Source organism: Triticum urartu, chromosome 6A, assembly GCF_056163025.1.
Source record: "Triticum urartu cultivar PI428250 chromosome 6A, HENAU_Tu73, whole genome shotgun sequence".
Taxonomy (NCBI): domain Eukaryota; kingdom Viridiplantae; phylum Streptophyta; class Magnoliopsida; order Poales; family Poaceae; genus Triticum; species Triticum urartu.
Window position 1 is genome coordinate 40,183,416 of NC_141878.1, and position 23,498 is coordinate 40,206,913.

The 23,498-nt window shown below is 45.3% G+C and overlaps 1 protein-coding gene across 1 annotated transcript; it reads right to left on the bottom strand.

Annotated features, from left to right (window-relative positions):
* Window positions 1–8,676: 8,676 nt before the first annotated feature.
* On the bottom strand, window positions 8,677–9,232 carry LOC125514395 (histone H4). Its single transcript, XM_048679707.2, has one exon. The coding sequence runs from the start codon at window positions 9,132–9,134 to the stop codon at window positions 8,823–8,825; it is 312 nt and encodes a 103-aa protein (XP_048535664.1). The 5' UTR covers window positions 9,135–9,232; the 3' UTR covers window positions 8,677–8,822.
* Window positions 9,233–23,498: the final 14,266 nt, after the last annotated feature.

The window sequence follows — 23,498 nt, forward strand, 5'->3', positions numbered from 1 at the left end:
AATCTTAGTCAACGGGCCTGCCAAATTCAGATCCGTATGTATTTTGCAAAATTCTATGTCTACAATGCTCTGCACGGAGCTACTCTAGTTAATTGCTCCCACTTTCAATATGTATCCAGATTGAGACTTAGAGTCATCTAGATTAGTGTCAAAACTTGCATCGGCGTAACCCTTTACGACGAACCTTTTTTCACTTCCATAATCGAGAAACATATCCTTATTCCACTAAGGATAATTTTGACCGCTGTCCAGTGATCTACTCCTAGATCACTATCGTACTCCCTTGCCAAACTAAGTGGTAGGGCATACAATAGATCTGGTACACAGCATGGCATACTTTATAGAACCTATGGCTGAGGCATAGGGAATGACTTTCATTCTATTTCTATCTTCTGCCGTGGTCGGGCTTTGAGTCTTACTCAATTTCACACCTTGCAACACAGGCAAGAACTCTTTTTTTGACTGTTCCATTTTGAACTACTTCAAAATCTTGTCAAGGTATGTACTCATTGAAAAAACTTATCAAGCGTCTTGATCTATCGCTATAGATCTTGATGCTCAATATGTAAGCAGCTTTACCAGGTCTTTCTTTGAAAAACTCCTTTCAAATATTCCTTTATGCTTTCCAGATACTTATCAGAAATGTTGTAGTGCTCCCACTCACTTTCTTGTAAATACAGTCTTCACCGCAAGTCTGTATAAAACTATATGCTTTGATCAACTTATCAAAGCGTATATTCCAACTCCGAGATGCTTGCACCAGTCCATAGATGGATCGCTGGAGTTTGCATATTTTTTAGCACCATTAGGATTGACAAAACCTTCTGGTTGCATCATATACAACTCTTCTTTAGTAAATCCATTAAGGAATGCAGTTTTGTTTATCCATTTGCCAGATTTCATAAAACGCGACAATTGCTAACATGATTCGGACAAACTTAAGCATAGATACGAGTGAGAAAATCTCATCGTAGTCAACACCTTGAACTTTGTCTAAAACCTTTTGCGACAATTCTAGCTTTGTAGATAGTAACACTACTATCAGCGTCCGTCTTCCTCTTGAATATCTATTTATTTTCTATGGCTTGCCGATCATCGGGCAAGTCAACCAAAGTCCATACTTTGTTCTCATACATGGATCATATCTCAGATTTCATGGCCTCAAACCATTTCACGGAATCTGGGCTCATCATCGCTTCCTCATAGTTCACAAGTTCGTCATGGTCTAGTAACATGACTTCCAGAACAGGATTACCGTACCACTCTGGTGCGGATCTCACTCTGGTTTACCTACGAGATTTGGTAGTAACTTGATCTGAAGTTACATGATCATCATCATTAGCTTCCTCACTAATTGGTGCAGTAGCCACAGGAACAGATTTCTGTGATGAACTACTTTACAATAAGGGAGAAGGTACAATTACCTTATCAAGTTCTACTTTCCTCCCACTCACTTCTTTCGAGAGAAACTCCTTCTCTAGAAAAACTCCGAATTTAGCAACAAAAGTCTTGCCTTCGGATTTGTGATAGAAGGTGTACCCAACAGTCTCCTTTGGGTATCCTATGAAGACATATTTCTCCGATTTGGGTTCGAGCTTATCATGTTGAAACTTTTTTCACATCAGCATCGCAGTCCCAAACTTTAAGAAACGATAGCTTAGGTTTCTTACCAAACCATAGTTCATATGGTGTCGTCTCAACGGATTTAGATGGTGCCCTATTTAACGTGAATGCAGCTGTCTCTAATGTATAACTCCAAAACGATAGTGGTAGATCGGTAAGAGACATCATAGATCGCACTATATCCAATAAAGTACGGTTATGACGTTCGGACACACCATTATGCTGTGGTGTTCCATGTGGCATGAGTTTGTGAAACTATTCCACATTGTTTTAATCGAAGACCAAACTCGTAACTCAAATATTTTACCTCTGCGATCATATCGTAAAAACTTTTATTTTCTTGTCACGATGATTTTCCACTTCACTCTGAAATTCTTTGAACTGTTCAAATGTTTCAAACTTATGTTTCATCAAGTAGATATCCCCATATCTGCTCAAATCATCTGTGAAGGTCAGAAAATAATGATACCTGCTGCAAGCCTTAATATTCATCGGACCACATACATCAGTATGTATGATCTCCAACAAATCTGTTGCTTGCTTCATTGTTCCGGAGAACGACGTTTTAGTCATCTTGCCCAAAAGGCATGGTTTGCAAGCATCAAGTGATTCATAATCAAGTGATTCCAAAATCCCATCAGTATGGAGTTTCTTCATGCGCTTTACACCAATATGACCTAAACGGCAGTGCTACAAATAAGTTGCACTTATCATTATTAACTTTGCATCTTTTGGTTTCAATATTATGATTATGTGTATCACTATGATCGAGATCCAACGAACTATTTTCATTGGGTGTGTAACCATATATGGTTTTATTCATGTAAACAGAACAACAATTTATTCTCTTACTTAAATGAATAACCGTATTACAATAAACATGATCAAATCATATTCATGCTTAACGCAAACACCAAATAACACTTATTCAGGTTCAACACTAATCCCGAAAGTATAGGGAGTGTGCGATGATGATCATATCAATCTTGGAACCACTTCCAACACACATCGTCACTTCACCCTTAACTAGTCTCTGTTTATTCTGCAACTCCCGTTTCGAGTTACTAATCTTAGCAACTGAACTAGTATCAAATACTGAGGGGTTGCTATAAACACTAGTAAAGTACACATAATAACATGTATATCAAATATACTTATGTTCACTTTGTCATCCTTCTTATCTGCCAATCACTTGGGGTAGTTCCGCTTTCAGTGACCAGTCCCTTTGCAGTAGAAACACTTAGTCTCAGGCTTAGGACCAGACTTGGGCTTCTTCACTTGAGCAGCAACTTGCTTGCTGTTCTTCTTGAAGTTCCCCTTCTTCCCTCTGCCCTTTTCTTGAAACTAGTGGTCTTGTCTACCATCAACACTTGATGTTTTTCTCGATTTCTACCTTCGTCAATTTCCGCATTACGAAGAGCTTGAGAATCGTTTCCGTTATCCCTTGCATATCATAGTTCATCACGAAGTTCTACTAATTTGGTGATGGTGACTAGAGAATTCTGTCAATCACTATCTTATCTGGAAGATTAACTCCCACTTGATTCAAGCGATTGTAGTACTCCGACAATCTGGGCACATGCTCACTAGTTGAGCGATTCTCCTCCATCTTTTAGCTATAGAACTTGTTGGGGACTTCATATCTCTCAACTCGGGTATTTGCTTGAAATATTAACTTCAACTCCTGGAACATCTCATATGCTCCATGACGTTCAAAACGTCTTTGAAGGCCCGATTCTAAGCCATTAAGCATGGTGCACTAAACTATCAAGTAGTCATCATATTGAGCTAGCCAAACGTTCATAACGTCTGCATCTGCTCCTGCAATAGGTCCGTCACCTAGCGGTGCATCAAGGACATAATTCTTCTGTGCAGCAATGAGGATAAACCTCAGATCACGGATCCAATCCGCATCTTTGCTACTAACATCTTTCAACACAATTTTCTCTAGGAACATATCAAAATAAACACAGGGAAGCAACAACGCGGGCTATTGATCTACAACATGATTTGCAAAATACTACCAGGACTAAGTTCATGATAAATTTAAGTTCAATTAATCATATTACTTAAGAACTCCCACTTAGATAGACATCCCTCTAATCTTCTAAGTGATCACGTGATCCAAATCAACTAAACCATAACCGATCATCACGTGAGATGGAGTAGTTTTCAATGGTGAACATCGTTATGTTGATCATATCTACTATATGATTCACGCTCGACCTTTCGGTCTTCGTGTTCCGAGGCCATATCTACATATGCTAGGCTCGTCAAGTTTAACCTGAGTATTCTGCGTGTGCAAAAACTGGCTTGCACCCGTTGTAGATGGACGTAGAGCTTATCACACCCGATCATCACGTGGTGTCTGGGCACGACGAACTTTGGCAACGGTGCATACTCAGGGAGAACACTTCTTGATAATTTAGTGAGAGATCATCTTATAATGCTACCGTCAATCAAAGCAAGATAAGATGCATAAAAGATAAACATCACATGCAATCAATATAAGTGATATGATATGGACATCATCATCTTGTGCTTGTGATCTCCATCTTCGAAGCACCGTTGTGATCACCATCGTCACCGGCGCGACACCTTGATCTCCATCGTAGCATTGTTGTCGTCTCGCCAATCTTATGCTTCCACGACTATCACTACCGCTTAGTAATAAAGTAAAGCATTACATCGCGATTGCATTGCATACAATAAAACGACAACCATAAGGCTCCTGCCAGTTGCGGATAACTCGGTTACAAAACATGATCATCTCATACAATAAAATTCAGCATCAAGTCTTGACCATATCACATCACAACATGCCCTGCAAAAACAAGTTAGACGTCCTCTACTTTGTTGTTGCAAGTTTTACGTGGCTGATACGGGCTTAAGCAAGAACCAATCTCACCTACGCATCAAAACCACAATGGTAGTTTGTCAAATAGACTCCGTTTTAACCTTCGCAAGGACAGGGCGTAGCCATACTTGGTTCAACTAAAGTTGGAGAGACAGTCGCCCACAAGCCACCTATGTGCAAAGCACGTCGGGGGAACCGGTCTCGCTTAAGCGTACGCGTAATGTTGGTCCGAGTCGTCTCGTCCAACAATGCCGCCGAACCAAAGTATGACATGCTGGTAGGCAGTATGACTTATATCGCCCACAACTCACTTGTGTTCTACTCGTGCATATAACATCAATATAAATAACCTAGGCTCTGATACCACTATTGGGTTTCGTAGTAATTTCAAAAAAATTCATACGCACACGCAAGATCATGGTGATGCATAGCAACGAGAGGGGAGAGTGTTGTCTACGTACCCACGCAGACCGACTGCGGAAGCGTTGACACAACATAGAGGAAGTAGTCGTACGTCTTCACGATCCAACTGATCAAGCACCGAAACTACGGTACCTCCGAGTTCGAGCACACGTTCAGCTCGATGACGATCCCCGGACTCCGATCCAGCAAAGTGTTGGGGAATAGTTCTGTCAGCACGACGGCGTGGTGATGATCTAGATGCACTACAGTAGCAGGGCTTCGCCTAAACTCCGCTACAGTATTATCGAGGAATATGGTGGCTGGGGCACCGCACACGGCTAAGGAATAGATCACGTGGATCAACTTGTGTGTTCTAGGGTGCCTCTGCCTCAGTATATAAAGGACTAGAGGGGGGAGGCTGGCCGGCCACAGGAGGTGCGCCAGGAGAGTCCTACTCCCTCTGGGAGTAGGATTCCCCCCCCCCAATCCTAGTTGGAATAGGACTCCTTGAGGGGGGAAAGAGAGAGAGGGGGCCGGCCACCTCTCCTAGTCCTAATAGGACTAGGGGAAGGGGGGAGGCACACAATGCCGGCATGCTCACGGGCTGGCCCGAAAAAACCGGCCCATTTGGCCAGCTATAGAATAGCATAGCCTCGCTTGCTTAATAATATGCATAGGCCTCTAATCTCTCTGGCACGTCCTGTGCCAGGGACACATCTCGAGGCAAATGCATGGCCAAGATATTGGGTGCAGTGCTCCTCACCTTAGAAAAACCACTCTCCTCGAACTATTCCCGCCGGCTGACCTTGGCGGACAAAAGTCATCTCCTGCCACTCTGAAGTCTCCGATGAGAACACATTCAACGTCCATGGAGTCGGTGGCCATTCCGATTCCATCAAGCGGCGCGTGTCATCATCCTCGTCCACATATGGCGGGCCAAGAGACGATGGCTTCTCATTGCTGCCTTTTTCGTCGGCTCTCTTTGCTGGCTTCTCGGGCTCGGGTACGGCAGGGATCACGAACACCTCGTAGTGGGGCGACAAGGCTGGATCGAAGGCAAGATATATACCGCCCACCGGCCGTCAGGGCCAAGGAATGAATGTCCACCGCTGCGTCGCGGGGTTGCACACGAAGAGCTCGTCGGTTTCCATGTCGCTGAGGAGGAGGCCGTTGCTGTGGTCGATGACCGACCACCAAAAGCGCATGTGGTTGTCGCTGGGCAGGAAGTCGAACATGGCATCGATCGTGGAGTTGGGGGAGGGCCGGGCGAAGAGGTGCGGCTGCTCGTGGTCGATGTAGTTCATGAAGAGGCCGTGTACCTTGTGCGTGTTGAGACAGGGGCGGAGCAAGGAGTAGGCCAAGCCCCAGGCCCATGCTGCTACAGTATCGCTATAGTGTAGCTACAGTACCAAACATGGTATAATTAACGAAGTAATTTTTTCCCACGCCCCAGGCCCAGGCCCCCCCGGCCTGGGTCCTGGATCCGCCACTGTGTTGAGATACCTCCGGCCTATATCGGGCGCCGGCCACGGCGCTTTGCCGGCTGCGCACGGCCGGGCCGCGGCGAGGGCACCCCTCCACACAGGCAAACGGCGGAGGACGTGCGCGGCGTTCCTCAACATGGCGGCGGCGTTGGGGTGGATGCATACGGGTGCGGTTGCGCCTTTAGGTTAGGCTTGCACCGGTGGTGAGCGGCGGCCCGTGGCTGCGTGCGCCGTAATTGATGGATGCATGAGCCCCAAAAATATTGGGCCGGCTGCTTGCTCGGCTTGCACGCACACGACTCCATTTGTGGCGCTTTCAGCACCAAGTTGCCGTTCGCGGGCCAAGGTCCAGTCGCTATCTCGCTCGGATACGTTGCCTGGTGTTTTTTTGTCGTTCTTGTTTTTTTTCGAGCTCGCTGCTGTGAAATGTGAAAAATAAAACATCTATCTGTTGGTTCAGAAATTAAAAAACCAGCAGAGACGGATTTGATCATGAATTTATACAAATTCAGAAATCTTAAAAAAAGTTTGATAAATTTAGAAAAAATTTCACAAATTCAATAATGCTTGCACATTTACATAAGTTGGTGAAAATGAAATTGATTGCAAGTTTTCATAAAATTTGTGGATTTGATTTAGAAAAAGTACATGGGATCTGTAAAAGATCATGAATTTGCAAAACTTTGTGAATTTGAATAGGTTCACAAATTTGAAAAAAGGTTGGCGGATTTGAAAAATATTCATGGATTTGGAAAATGTACGAATTTGAAAAGAGTTTACGATTTTTTTTAAAATTGTGGATCCAACAAAGTTCATGAATTTGAAAAAGGTTCCACAAATTTGTAAAAAGTTCATGCATTTAAAAAAATTCAAAAATATTTAAAGGTTCCCTGATTTGAAAGAAAATCATGAATTTGTAAAAAGTTTTTAAATTTGGAAAAAAATGGTCGATTTGAAAATCTAGGCAAGAAATGAAAAAAAACATAAAGAATAATGAAAAGAATAACGGAAGGAAAAAGAACAAAAGAAAACCAAACTGCAAGAATCTGGAAGCTTCCTAAAATCGGAATGCACCATTCGCTCGGGAAACCTGGCACGCACGTACAGTTTGCAAACGAGAAGGAAAAATAGTAAACGTGCCAAGCGAAGGATAAAAGGGGGTGGGCCGCCAACTTGGGTAGGCCAGCCCGATGATCTTTTGTTCATGCCTATAAACATCGTGACAATTTGAATAAAGCTTTCCAAGATTGTCTTAAAAAATAGTTCATCTGCTAAATACTTTGTAAAAAAGCATCCTCTAAAATTGTTTCAAGTGTGCTCCACAAAGTACAGTCAGATTGTGAGATTTTTTTTTCTTCAGATTAGCAGAAGTTAGCTACTGCATACTCCCTCCGTCCAGAAAAGTTTGTCTCAAACTTGTACCTCAAATGGATATATCTAGCACTAACTTGGTGCTAGATACATTCATTCGAGGAACAAGCTTTTTCGGACGAAGGGAGTAACAATTTGACTGAATGCGTCTAACTAAAATTGAGATGTTTTTTCGTTAATTGCAGTCATTCTTCCTTCAGAGCTTCCAGACACATGTCAGTACGACTGATGAGAAAAGAAGAATACACTTGATTTAGAGAACATTCCTGCTTCCTGCAGAGCATAGCACATAGATCAGCACGCCGCTGCCCGTTTTTACCGCGCGCTGCGTAGTTGCACTGTTTTTTTTAGACTGAAATTACTTTCATGTCGACAGATGCAGCCACAAGAACCAACAATTCTGTGTGAAGAACAAACAAAGTCCAGTTAACATTTGCGCATAACCAAATAGAAAAGAAATGCAATGAAGGGGAGCTGAAATCCCCAAGTCATTTTGATCTCCACGCGCTGCATTCAGCAGAATATCGTATTGAACGAAATTCCATGTCGGTGAATTCAGCGAACAAAGCCACAGCCAAGTACTGAATTCAGGTAACAAGTTGGTAGCGGCAAGGAGATGGAATCATGTCGAGAGATGCAGCAACCAAGATAATATCGCGAGAACACTGATTCCATTGCATTCATAATCATCGCCATCCACTAACCACGCAGACGAAACCAACCGATGAAACAACAACACTCAGACCAATTCCAGAGTTTCAGAACGCAGATCAGCATGGCTGCTGAAGAAACCCCATCTAAATTCAGACAACGTTTCTGCATACCCAAATTTTGGGGCTCATTCAGCTAAAAACTGAATAAGCGAATACAGCGCCACTGAATCACACGAGCATCGAATAAACACGCAGCAGAGTAACATATCGAGAGATGCAGTCAAGATAATACCAACGCTGGTTCCATTGCATTCGTACACATCGCCTTGCACTAACTACACAGACCATACCAAACGATGGATCGACAAGACGACAACACACGCACTCGGACAGATGGAACAGCGGGGGCAGAGACTGGACGGAGCAGGAGGCCTAGCCGCCGAAGCCGTAGAGGGTGCGGCCCTGTCGCTTGAGCGCGTAGACGACGTCCATGGCGGTGACGGTCTTGCGGCGGGCGTGCTCCGTGTAGGTGACGGCGTCGCGGATGACGTTCTCGAGGAAGATCTTGAGCACGCCGCGGGTCTCCTCGTAGATGAGCCCTGAGATGCGCTTCACGCCGCCCCTGCGCGCCAGCCGCCGGATGGCCGGCTTGGTGATGCCCTGGATGTTGTCCCGCAGCACCTTCCGGTGGCGCTTGGCGCCGCCCTTGCCCAGCCCCTTCCCGCCCTTGCCGCGGCCGGACATGGTTGGTAGGAGCTGCGAGCGAGAGGAGCGGAGCAGATGGGATTGGGAATGGTGGGGAGGGAGCGAGCGGCGGCGGTGGTGGCTGCTGGAGTCGGAAGGGGGGGAGGGGATTTAACGAGGGAGGAGGTGCGGCCTTCCGTTGGATCCGGACGGAGTGGACGGTGGAGATCTCGATCCGGGGAGAGATGGCGCGGATCGCTGACGTGGCTCCCAAATTTTTGCCCGGTGAGATGGGCAGCAGCTCACAAAAATTTGGAGAGCTTTTGCCGGTTGCAAGCTAGTGATTCTCCATTTATTCGCTCGTCTCATCCATAGGAAAAAAGAGATTGGGATAACATAGACTGATGGCTGCTGCTGAAAGCTACATTCGCCTTCATACCAAATCAAATCAATTAAACTTGCGAAGACGTGGCAGTTTTCAGATTTGCAACTGCTTTATGCTCAGTTTGACGATGGTTTGCGAAGAATATTTGTGTCTCATACTTGAGCCATTGCCCTTGATTTCCTTGCAGGCTGTACAGAAATCATTAATAATATGAACAAGTCACTATGCCGCTCCGGCGGCGGGAGGATGGGGAATCAGCGGATCACGTCATGTATTTAGCGTAGGGAGATGGCGGCGCGAAGGAGATGGCGTCGTCGTCGGAGAGCTTTTGGTGGGCAGCTTCCCTCTCCGCCGCTCTGGTTGCTCCGGTGGAGCGCCGTGGCGGCCCTGTTGCCCCTTGCGCGGCTGCGGCTCGGCAGAGCTGCGGTGCGCGGTGCCCCCGTGCCGGTGGCCGAGTGATGGCGGTCCCGGCTTTTTGAAGGTTTCGAAGGCGTGGTTGCAGTTGACCAAGCTGCCGTCGTCGTTTGCTGTGCAAGGTGGAGGTGCTCAGGCACCGAGGAGCATCGACTTCCTGGTCGCAAGGGGGTTCCTCCCAGTCCAAGCGTATGGAGGAGAAGCGGCGGGTTTCGCCGGCGTAGCGGCTTGCTCGGTGGAGACGACGACAGGGCTCGGATGGACTTCAATGTAATTTTCCTTTTTTCTGGGCTTATCTGTAAGATACTTGGTTAATGCAATCAGGTCCTTCTTCCAAAAAAAAAGTCACTATGCTTTCATGCCAATTGAACAGTGTCTACACAAGACCCCACATGCACACCATACAAAATGGAAGAACCTGGGGCAAGAAAATGCCATTTCTGCATCCCAGCCACCGGAATGTAATTCTAGATACCTGTTCAGCAAACAACATCATCAGTCAAACCAATTTGTACAGCTCATTCATGACAAAGCCATTAAAGTTACATCTCACAATTTTTGTACGACTAATAAAATAGTTAACGTCTATTTCACTAGTACTGTACGAAAAGCTTCAATTCCGGACCCTCTCAGCATACGAACTTAGAGAAGAAATAGGTGATTTGGAGAATAGTCAAATAGTGTCAGGCCGAGAAATTCTGTTGTCACCATCAAAATTTTGGCTATATTTGATCTTAGTGGAGGCTAAAAGCTAGGTGGTTGAAATAACTCCATTGGAGGCCAATTCTGAACAACCAAGCTTATCAAATATGCTTTGTTATCATGGGCGTACGAGAGGTTCATGGTGTAGAAAAGGAGAAACATCTGGTTTTCAGCTTATAATTGTACCTTTTTAGAAATGTATGAGTGGGCTACTTGCTAATAGGTCAAATTAAAATAAATCCATGCACTAGAAGCCTCAGTTAAGGGATGGAACATTATCTTATTAGTAGTTACACTTCCTGCATTCTACAATATATTCCTTTTTTTTTTACTCTGTACAACATCAAAGTAATATTTTGGCCACCACTTTTAATGATAGTATGTTAGTAAATGATGAAAGCAGACATCATGATGAATCTAACCATGCCAATTTGATCATGTGTTTAATATGAAAATAGTGAAGGTAAGTGCATGAAGTAGAGAATGGAGAGCTGCCATTAGGTCTACCGCCGAGGTCGTGCTCGCGGTAGTAGGCGTCAAGGGTGTTGTCGTGGTTCTAGGTCTGACAGTAGTGTAGGGGGGTAGGAATGGAGAGGCAATATCCTAGCTATGGAGTAGTTGTAAGCACACGAGGTTTACGAGTTCAGGCCCTTCTCGGAGGAAGTAATAGCCCTACGTCTCGGAGCCCGGAGGCGGTCGACTGGATTATGTGTGTATGAATTACAGGGGTGCGAACCCTTTACACTGAAGAGGGGGTGGCTTATATAGAGTTCGCCAGGCCCCTCCCGCCCTCAGTCATGCAGGGTTTAAGGTACATTAAGGTCGGGCGTTACAGGTAACACCACCAATAAAGTGCTATGATGACCATAAAAGCTAATTAATGACCGACCGTTCGCGTGCGGAGTGGCTTTAGATCTCCTAGCCGTCGAGTGGTTGGATCTTGGTCGAGTGGTTGGCTTCTTGGTCGAGTGTCTTCGAGTCCATCGAGTGGAACACCTTCAAGTCGATTGAAAGGTGATTTCTTCTAGAGATGTCCTTGGGTAGGGCAGTTAGGACAGGTCCATGACCCTACCCTAGGTACATAGCTTCATCATTAGCCCCCGAATGGATCGAGGTTTGAGTGGGGAAGGAGTGGAGAACTTCTCCGACTCATTTTCCATGCCAGGAGTATATCTCGTTTCGGATCAATGAACCTGAGTGATGACACCAACTTCTTTTTCAGTCGCCTTGATCCATTCTTAGTTTTTTGTCGAGTGAGTTTCTTTACTTGAAAAGCTCCGAGTGACGGTGTGTAGGAGATCTTCCGTCTGACAAGTTGTTCTGCTGCCCGCGGATTTCGCGGAATTCGAATTTTGGGAAGCGCGCGGGACGGGGGAGGCCGCAGTAATCGGATGGGATAGGGCGGAGCCGCCTCGATCTCTGCACCACCTTTTTCGCCACGTATCGCGCGCGCGACTGTTGCGGGATTTGACAGGATCGTCCGGGCCTACCAGTCAGCCACTCGGAAGTAACCTCATATAAGGCACCGGACCAGGGTTTCTTGAACAGTGCGTTCTCATTTCTTCTTCTCCTCCTTAGGCTTCTCTGCCGCGCTCGCTCTCGCCCCTGTGCCGCCGCTCCGTACGTGTCTCGCCGGCGACGATGGGGAAGGAGAAGACGGTGGCTCTGGAGCGGGCGAAGAAGGCGACGGCGAAGGCGAAGGGGAAGACGACCAGTCACTAGTAGAAAAGGGGGCAATGGTCCAGGCCGGGTCAGCCCATTAGTCCCGGTTCAGTCCAGAACCGGGACCAATGGGGGCATTGGACCCGGTTCGTGAGCCCAGGGGGCCGGCCGGGCCACGCGGGCCATTGGTCCCGGTTCGTCTGGACCTTTTGGTCCCGGTTGGCGGGACGAACCGGGACCAATGGGCCTGGCTCCTGGCCCACCACCATTGGCCCCGGTTGGTGGCCTGAACCGGGACCAAAGGCCCCCCTTTAGTCCCGGTTCATGCCATGAACCGGGACTAAATGGTCGGTCCTCGTTGCGATTCACAGTTTAGTCCCACCTCGCCAACCGAAGGGCGCCCACACTGGTTTATAAGCCCGTCCCTCTATGCATTGTTGAGCTCTTCTCAAAATGAAAATAGATGCCCCTATACAGGAAATTTGACCTAAATTCATAATGAATTTCTCTGAAATTCATGGAAATTGATTATGAATTTAGGTTGAATTTTCTCTATAGGCGCATCTATGTTCATTTTTTTAGTAATTTTAATCACAAACTTGAGATTCACACAAATTTCAAAGAATTCAAATTTTAACTATTATAATTTGAAAACTAATGGCACTAGTAAAGTTAATCACAAACTTGAGATTCACACAAATTTCAAAGAATTCAAATTTTAACTATTCTAATTTGAAAACTAATGGCACTAGTAAAGTTAATCACAAACTTGAGATTCACACAAATTTCAAAGAATTCAAATTTTAACTATTCTAATTTGAAAACTAATGGCACTAACAGAAAGTTTATAATTTTTGGTATCTCTGTGCAGAAAGATTGTACATAGTAAATATAATACACAATGTGTTTTCACACAAATTTAGTAAACTAGTGATTCACACAAATTTTAAAAAATTCAAATTTAAACTATTCAAATTTTAAAGCTAATGGCCCTAACAGAAAGTTTATAATTTTTCTGACCTAAAAGAAAAAAGAAATCACTAAAAAACTATAAGTATTTAGTTCTAAGTAGAAATGAAAAACTAATGGCACTAGTAAAGTTAATCACAAACTTGAGATTCTCACAAATTTCAAAGAATTCAAATTTTAACTATTCTAATTTGAAAACTAATGGCACTAGTAAAGTTAATCACAAACTTAAGATTCACACAAATTTTAAAGAATTCAAATTTTAACTATTCTAATTTAAAAACTAATGGCAGTAACAGAAAGTTTATAATTTTTGGTATCTCTGTGCAGAAAGATTGTACATAGTAAATATAATACACAAAGTGTTTTCACACAAATTTAGTAAACTAGTGATTCACACAAATTTTAAAAAATTCAAATTTAAACTATTCAAATTTTAAAACTAATGGCACTAACAGAAAGTTTATAATTTTTGTGACCTAAAAGAAAAAAGAAATCACTAAAAAACTATAAGTATTTAGTTCTAAGTAGAAATGAAAACTAATGGAACTAGTAAAGTTTATCACAAACTTGAGATTCACACAAATTTCAAAGAATTCAAATTTTAACTATTCTAATTTGAAAACTAATGGCACTAGTAAAGTTAACCACAAACTTGAGATTCACACAAATTTCAAATAATTCAAATTTTAACTATTCTAATTTGAAAACTAATGGCACTAACAAAAAGTTTATAATTTTTGGTATCTCTCTGCAGAAAGATTGTACATAGTAAATATAATACACAAAGTGTTTTCACACAAATTTAGTAAACTAGTGATTCATAAACTAGTGATTCACACAAATTTTAAAAAATTCAAATTTAAACTATTCAAATTTTAAAGCTAATGGCACTAACAGAAAGTTTATAATTTTTGTGACCTAAAAGAAAAAAGAAATCACTAAAAAACTATAAGTATTTAGTTCTAAGTAGAAACGAAAAAATAAATAGAAAAAAAGAAAAAAAAATGCCACCTACTGGGCCAGCACGACTTGAATACGACTAGAAACCAACCATGGGCCAGGATTCAGGCCCGCAGCAGGCCCAGTAGGCCCACAGGCATTGCAGTGTCCAATTAGGCCCATAAGCCTGCATTTCAGAGGAGTTCGAGAGGAAAGAGGCAGCGGAGCTTATAAACAGGTGCTGGCCACTCTCAACTAGCGAGGTAGGACTAAACTCCCACCACCGCGCCAGCGCAAGGCCACTGGTCCCGGTTGGTGGCACCAACCGAGACTAAAGGGGGAATTGGTCCCGGTTCGTGGCACCAACCGGGACCAATGCCCCCCTTTAGTCCCGGCTGGTGGCACCAACCGGGACCAAAGGCCGCCGCTTCCCGCCATTTGGGCTGCCGAAAAGTGGCCTTTGGTCTCGGTTGGTGGCACCAACCGGGACTAAAGGTCGCATTCGTCCCGGTTTCTGTCACGAACCGGAACCAATGTTCGTCTATATAAGTAGCACTTGTGAAATTTTTCATTTAGTTCGTCTTCCCCGCCCGACGACGCCGCCAGGATGCCCCTCGATCTGCGCCTCGCCGTCGCCCTGCCTCCGACGCCGTCCCGCGCGGCCCAGACGCCGTCGCCGCCCCGTGCCCCCCTGCCTACTCGCCGCCGACGCCATGCCCCTCACCGTCGCCGTCGCCGCCCCCTGCCTCCTCATCGCCCGTCGCGCCGCGCCCCCTCACCGTCGCCGTCTCCGCGCCTCTCACCGTCGCCGTCGCCGCGCCCCTCTCCGTCGCCCCCGTGTCCTGCCGGCCTCCTCGTCGATCGCCGCCCCGGCCCGTTGCGTAATTTCCTAATTTAGATGTGTAGTTAATTTAGATGCGTAATTTAGGATGTATAGTTAATTGAGTTGTTGTAGTTAATTTAGATGCGTAGTTTAGATGTATAGTTAATTGAGTTGTTGTAGTTAATTTAGATGTATAGTTTAGATGCAAAAGTTAGAATTTTTTTCTGTTCATACATTTTTTGGTGATATTATTGTTGCATATGCAAAAGTTTGTGTGTTCTTATATATGCAAAGAATATGTCAATTTTTTCATAGAATTTTTATGAATTTTTTTGTTGTAATTTTGTTTATAGAATTTTTATTTTGTTCATAGATTTTTTATGATTTTTTTCTGTTGTAATTTTGTTCATAGAATTTTTATGATTTTTTTCTGTTGTAATTTTGTTCATAGAATTTTTATGATTTTTTTTTGTTCATAGAATTTTCTTTGTCAATTTACGTATATGTTCATATTGTGTAGGAATCTGAAAATTATGTATGATCAAAGTCATTTATGTATATGTTCATATTTAGAAGAAAAAGAAGGAGAGAAAAAAGGAAAATAAGAAGAGGAAGAAGGAGAAGAAGAAGAAAAATAAGAAGAAGAGGAGAGGAATAACAGGAGAAATAAATAAGAAGATGAAAAAGAGGAAAAAAAGAGGAGAAGAAGAAGGAATAGAGGAGAAGAAGAAGAATTCTTCTTCTTCTCCTCTATTATTCCTTCTTCTTCTCCTCTTTTTTTCTTTTTTTCTTCGATCTCCTCCTCTATTCCTTTCTTCTTCTCCTCTTTTTTTCTTCTTCTTCCTCTTCTTATTTTTGTTATCGGGTATGTTGTTGTCGATATACCCCTCTCCCCGATAACTTTTAGTAATTAGTACTACTTAGAAAGTGTTTAATGGAATTAGTTAGAACTAGGTAAACTTGTTTATTTTTAGTAAGTACTACATTATTCTATTTATAGTAAGTGCTTAGTAGTTGAACTAGTTGATTTAATAAAACTGGTTTATTTTACTATAGAAGTAGTTTATTTTTAGCAAGAAAATTAATAGAACTAGTTTATTTTTTTAGTTAAAGCAATTATTCCCGCGTCAACGTGGACGATGCCTATCCCGCATCCTCGTCGTCGAGTCGGCGGAGGACGAGACCTGCTGGACCAGATGGGCCATGTCCGGGACTGGGCTCCGCCGGGGTGGTACTGGGAGGCGCTACCTTCTGGGGGGGCGTAGCTTGGTGAGGAGGCAGCCCGTCGTTGACCCGATCCTTGTTTGGTGGCGGTCGCGTGGGCGAGTGACGGTGCCGAGGCTTCCGGACACCGCGAAGGTGGTACGTCACCGTGTCAGCGAGGAGGACGAGCACGTCCGTCGCTACATGGTTGCGTTGGAGGGCAGGTTCAAGAATACCTGGCAGGTTCTCCAAGGATCTCACTGGGGCTACGATCATGTGATGGTTCCTTCCCTTTAGGTGTCCACCGCCCGCGCCGATACCCGTCGGGCGCTACGGTTCTAACTGTACTGGCGATATGTATCATAGTATTCGACGTGTATTAGTGATAATATTCGATGTGCGGACACATGGAGATGATGTAGTTTTTCTTATAATTGAATGCATCCTAATTTGAATACTACTTTATTTTGCGATTTGATTTTTCTTATTGAATGCTCAAATTGGAGAGCACTATGCAAGGCATATGCATATGATTAGTTGAATAATAATGATCTAATTTAGTTTTTGTAGTACATATATATATATATATATATTTAATTGTACATGTTTAATCTTTGAATTATGAACGTATAGGAAATGTTATCATCGGACGACGGAAGTCTCCCGGGGGAGTGCGACTGGTGCCACGACGATCGAGGTCAGTGCGACAGGCCTCACCTGGATGATGATCGGCGCTTCAGCATTAAGCTCGAGGAGACCTTCGAAGTTGAAACGGTACGCAACGATGACAAGTGTTTTTTTCATAATTAAGCATGACTTCAACTATTTCAACGTGTAATTTTCATCTTTTACAATTCGAGTATAGTTTATCCCATGCCATGCAAGACGCTATGTCTTGGAGAGGATGGATTTTGAAGACCATGAAAATTTTGAAACGAAGAAAATTCACCTAAGGACCCATCATGATGTGGATTTTGAAGTAAAGTTGTATAATGCTGAGAGCGTAACCCATTTTGGTTGCAAAAATTGGGAAGCATTTTGCAAATTGTATGGTTTTGATGAGGGTATGCTTGTCTCCATGGATCTTGGTGATCCTGAAATCGAGCAAGACAATATGGACATTTGGGTCCTTGTTGATACGCCTCCAGTTCTACCGCTATGTGAGTTTCTCAAACATAGTTAATTATTAACTAATTTATATTGTTCATTTCAAAATCGTTGACAACTTATTTCCATTGACAGCTTATTTTGAAGTATCAAAGAATGTGCAGAAGATGGTAGATAGAACTTACTACACCGATGGCTCTGAATTAACTTACAAGGAGAAAACTCATCTGGTTGGATTTTGTAATGATCTTGAGAATTACAATATCTACAATCGAACTCCTCAACATTATGGTCAATACGTGCCACTAGTGCACGTGTTGAACTACGGTAACTACTATGGAGATACCCTGGTAAGATTTTTTACTATTACGACATACGTGCATGTTTTGCATACTTCTATATAAAACTAGTACTTCATTGCTAACTATGAAGTTATTACTATGTTTTTCAACAGATAATCCCAGAGGATTGTGTGCCTCATTTGATGTATGAGCATGGTCGCCTTGATGTTTTGAACATATATCCAGGTCATCCTACGAATCTCAACTGTCCATACCGGATTTCTAAAAGAAGTGGATACATGCAAATCAGAGAATGGAAAAAATGTATGGACACTCGTAAAGAGGTTCTTGGACGCAAAAGGAAGCGGGGCGCAAGAATTGGAGACAGGATGATCTCCATTCTCCATAATGGAGAGTCAGGGTCTATACTGTTTTATGCTATTTTACCTTAAAGAGGGTATTTAGGTCCTACCTAATACTGATGATCATGTGCTAAGAACAATTAAGTAGGGTTGGGTTCGATGACTATGAGGATGATGATCATATGACTTGTTATTATAATAACGAGTAGAAGTTCTATCATGATGATTAGTAGGACTTATTATTATGATGATGCATGATGTGAGCATGAAGAGTTATTATATATATATCAGTGGGTGAAATGAACATGTATTAGATTGAAGTGAAGGCAACATGCATGTGGTGCATCTCGAAAGTAGTACTAATCCAAACTTGATCAAGTTAGGATTAATTAGTATTAATTTCGACATGCACCACATATGTTGCCTTCACTTCAATCTAAGCCATGTTTAGGCATAGCATAGCGTTGGTATAAACCAAGGATGGAGATATAAGAGAGGACACTTCTCTTTATTAGCTAGCTAATAACAAACTAAATTAACCCCAAAACCCCTAAACAAGCCCCTTAAAAAAACAAAAACCCCAGCCACAGAAATGCTGACGCGTGGAGGCCTATTGGTCCCGGTTGGTGCCACCAACCGGGACCAAAGGCCCTCCTGCCTAGGCTCACCACGCAGGCCACGTGGAGACCCATCTGTCCCGGTTCTGGTTAGAACCGGGACTAAAGGGTCAGGGCATTAGTAACGACCCTTTAGTCCCGGTTTTGGAACCGGGACAAAAGGCCCTTACGAACCGAGACAATAGGCCCGTTTTCTACTAGTGAGTCGGGGCGGATCTTCCTCGCGGGCCGGCCTGCCGAAGGGCTGGATTCAGGGCGACTGGATCCGCTCGAGGATCCGCCAAGAAGACCTCGACGACTTGGCCGATGGAGGATTGATCCCCCATAGATCGGCGCGGCTTCCGGGGAAGGAATCCGAGCCGCAACCTCGGGAGGGTGAGCGCGTTCTCCTTGCCACTAACGTCGACCGTGGGTTTTCTTTGCCTCCCCACCCTTTCTTTCGGGGATTTCTAAATTTCTTTGGGGCACAAGTCCACAACTTCACTCCCAACACAATCGTGTATCTCGCTGCTTTCGTGTCTCTGTGCGAAAATTTCTTGGGTTGTCGGCCTCACTGGGGCCTTTTCAAGCACATTTTCACCTGTCGCTCTCAGAGGGTGAAAAAGGCCAATCCGAGCGATGAGAGAACACAAGTGATTCAGATGTGTGGGGGTCTTGGTGTTCAGATGAGAGGGAAAAGTTCCTTTCCGGCCATGATTCTTCCCGACTAGGTCCGCGGATGGCAGTCGACCTGGTTTTACTGCAAAGACGAGCCGACGCCAGGGCAGTCGACTGGTCTCCCTCCTTTTACCATGGACCGAGTGAGGAAACCCTCCTCTTTGAAGGTGATCCCGGAGGAGAAGGCGCAGGTTAAGGTGCTGGTCGAACGAGTGGTCCAGCTTATTCGTGAAGGGGTCACTGGTATTGATCTCTTGGAGGTTTTCCTTCGGCGACGCATCCAGCCACTTCAAGCTCGAGACCATCCGATGTGGATGTATTCGGGTCTTGACGACACCACTCGGATTCACCCGGAGGAGGTCGAGGACGACACACTAGAGGGGTGGCTGTCGGGCATCACCGGAAACAAGGACAACCCCAGGGGAGCCAGGAGAGTTCCTCCATTCGACCAGTCCCATGAACCAGACAAGGTTCGATTCTGAGTTTTTGACTATAATCTGAATTCACTCGCGCAGCGGTCTATGCTGCGTCAACTGACTTTATTCTTCCTGCTTTCTTTCAGGCCCTTATCGAAATGTACTCAATGCCCAACAGAGAGCAAGAGCAAGATCCGGAAGGAGAGGCGAGCGGTGGCGACAGTGGCGAATGGCATTCTGACGGAGAAGGGGACGAGGAAAGTGACGACTCAAGTGACGAAGAAGAAGTTGAGTCACCTCCTCGCAGGGAGAGGCGATCCAAGCTTGACCAGGAATGGCCGAGCGCCCGTGAAAAGGCAATTGTTCAGTCTGGTCAGTCTTCAAAGCGTCCTCGAACATCTTCACCAGCCCCGACTGAAAAAGCGTCAAAGCATCCCAAAGTTGTAGAGCAGAAGCCTCAGAAGGCGTTGCCGAAAATTAAGATTGACATCCCCGTCGCTTCTGCGTGAGTGTCTCCCTTTGTATTCACTCGACGCTTTGTGTTGTTTATTTTTTCTTGATTTAACCAGATGAAATTTGGAACTGGCAGCGCTGCTACTTCTGGGACTTCAGCTTACAGGGATGAGGATGAGGCCATGGAGGATGCAGTCACTTCCAACCTGGGTATGATTTCTGTCATTCTATCTTCATTTGGTCGACTCGACTGTAACATATACCATTGGGTGATGTAATTTTGGTGATTGATCTTTGAACAGCTCCTAACATCATTGACCTCCCCGATGATGACGATGAAGAGCCTGAGAGACCTTTGACGAGGAAAAATAGGAAAGCTCCTGCAGACAAGGTGCCACAATCGACACCGATAGCGGAACCAGTCGTTCAGGATGCTGGTGATGCCAATTGGGCTTCTGTTACCTTTGCCGTACCATTGTCGAGTGCCCTGCCTTCTTCGTCGACTACTCAAGCTCCTGCCGACCCACCTTCAGTTTTTGCCATCCATCATGTCCCAGAGGACGAAGTGAATGCTGCCAAGGAAGCCATACGCCAGGCAGGCATTATGATGGAGAAGATGAAGACGGTGCGGGACGCCAGTCAGACCGCCTATGACGCCAGCTCGACCCTCCAAAGCAATGTTCAGGTTAGTTGGTCACCGCTTGTTCTGTTAGGATTTGCTATCTGAAGACTCTCTTTCTAAAGATCTTTGCATCTGTACACCCGCTGGGTGTGTTGATTGAATTTTTGGACTAGTGGGGGCACGCTGAGTGCACCCACTGGGTGTAGTCCCCGAGACTATGGTGGACTGCTGGCAGTCGACTGTAGTCTTGAATTTTGAACTCCTTTACTCGGTCTGGTCTGGCCATGTCGAGTGTTAATTGAGCCAGTGGGGGCACGCTAAGTGCACCCACTGGGTGTAGTCCCCGAGACCGTGGTCGACTGCTGGTAGTCGACTATGGTCTGAGCAACCTGTTTTTTACACACTCGCGTCAAAAGGTTCTCGTCGAGTGTTAACTGAACCAGTGGGGGCACGCTAAGTGCACCCACTGGGTGTAGCCCCCGAGACTATGGTGGACTGCGGGCAGTCTACCATAGTCTTAGTACTTATTGTCTTTGCCGTTTTCCCTGTAAAATAATTCCTCTTCCCTGATTGCAGAAATCTTGTGATCTTGGAGCTCGCTTTGCTGACTTGGAAAAATAGCAGATCCAGCTCAACCTTGACTTGGAGTTGGCCAAGACGGAGCTGTAGAAGGCCAAGGACGACGCTAATGGTATGACGATTTTGTCGACTGGTTTTGTCTTAGACTTGGGTTCCTTTCTGCTCTTTCTGAATCAAGCATCATTTCTTTTCAGAAAAACTGAACCAAGCTCTGGCGAAGAAGGATCAAGATCTGGCTGCTGCTCAGAAGAAGGCTGAGGACAAGACTGCTCTGGCTGAACAGAAACTGGCTTCAGTCGGCCAACTGGAAGAAGAGAACGCCAAGATAAAATCTGCTCTGGATGAATCCAACAAGGAGGTAATCCGCTTGAAGAAGGACAAGGTCAGCCTGAATGAAAAGATCGAAGGCATTGCCCGCAGGAGGGATGATCTGGAAGGCTATCTGAGGAGCCTTGCCAAGAAGTTGTTCATCAAGATTGAAGGTACGTACTTTGTTCCGACTGGTTTATCGTTGTTGACTTGGCACACCAATACTGACTTGTTCTCGGGTCGTGAACATAGAATTCTGTCGAGACTTCGAGGAGGAGAACGGGCGAATTGAACCAAGCTTGGACCCCATCAACTCTCCTATGAAAGACGAAGCTACTATGAACCTGCTCCGACTGGAATCCTGGATCGACGGTGCCGTGGACTATTTGGCTCGACTGAAAGTTGCCATATCACGGATCAACACAACGCTTTGGCCAGGGGCGACGCTCCAGAATGACCTCGAGTCTCTGATGGCTCGACTCAACGAGATTCCCGGTCGAGTGCAGGAGTGGAAGAAATCTTCTGCCCGGTGTGGTGCTGATGTGGCTCTGTCTTTGGTTCGTGTCCACTGCAAGGAGGCGCGAGAAGATAAGCTGGCAGCAATCAAGGTCGCCAACACCAATAAGCATGACTTCCGATCTTTCATGGAGACTTTCATTGCTGCAGCCACTCGAATCGCCAACGGCGTCGACTTGGACGAGTTCGTCGAGCCTTCCAGTCCTCCTCCTGCGGAGTGAACGAACTTTTATGCCTCACCTTAAATTTGCCTTGGAATGCCGAGTGGTTTTTGTAACCGTTAAACTCTTTCGGGCTGAATGCCCGAGTACTTTGATCTGCGGTCTGGAACCTTTAGGATTTATCTGAACTTGGTTTATTTCCGAATATACTTGCATTTGCCTTCGAGTGAATTTTGTTCTCCATTTGGAATATACTTTGTACTTGTGACGCAGTTCCGAAGGAGAGGAAGCAGTCGACCTGCACCTCGTCGTCCTTACGGATCGGGACCGAGCACACGTCGTACTTGCGGTGTAGTTCCGAAGGAGAAGGAAGCAGTCGACCTGCACCTCGTCGTCCTTACGGATCGGGACCGAGCGCACGTCGTACTTGCGGCGTAGTTCTGAAGGAGAAGGAAGCAGACGACCTGCACCTCATCGTCCTTGTGGATCGGGACCGAGCGCACGTCGTACTTGCGGTGTAGTTCCGAAGGAGAAGGAAGCAGTCGACCTGCACCTCGTCGTCCTTGCGGATCGGGATGTGTTTCAAACTTAGGCGAGTACTGGACTGCAGCTAAGCCCCTGAGTGGGAGGATTGCTCTCCACTCGGTAGGATTTTTTTCAAACTTAGGCGAGTACTGGACTGCAGCTAAGCCCCCGAGTGGGAGGATTGCTCTCCACTCGGTAGGATTTTTTTCAAATTTAGGCGAGTACTGGACTGCAGCTAAGCCCCTGAGTGGGAGGGTTGCTCTCCACTCGGTAGGATTTTTTTTCAAACTTAGGCGAGTACTGGATTGCAGCTAAGCCCCCGAGTGGGAGGATTGCTCTCCACTCGGTAGGATTTTTTTCAAACTTAGGCGAGTACTGGACTGCAGCTAAGCCCCTGAGTGGGAGGATTGCTCTCCACTCGGTAGGATTTTCAAACGCTTAGGCGAGTACCGGACTGCAGCTAAGCCCCCGAGTGGGAGGCTGGGTCACCACTCGGTAGGATTTTCAAACACTTAGGCGAGTACTGGACTGCAGCTAAGCCTCCGAGTGGGAGGCTGGCTCACCACTCGGTAGGATTTTCAAACACTTAGGCGTGTACTGGACTGTAGCTAAGCCTCCGAGTTGGAGGCTGGGTCACCACTCGATAGGATTTTCAAACACTTAGGCGAGTACTGGACTGCGGCTAAGCCCCCAAGTGGGAGGATTGCTCTCCAGTCGGT

What these genes read in the sequence shown, in the direction of transcription:
- LOC125514395 (XM_048679707.2), bottom strand. Translation starts at nt 9,134, where the DNA reads ATGTCCGGCCGCGGCAAGGGCGGGAAGGGGCTGGGCAAGGGCGGCGCC.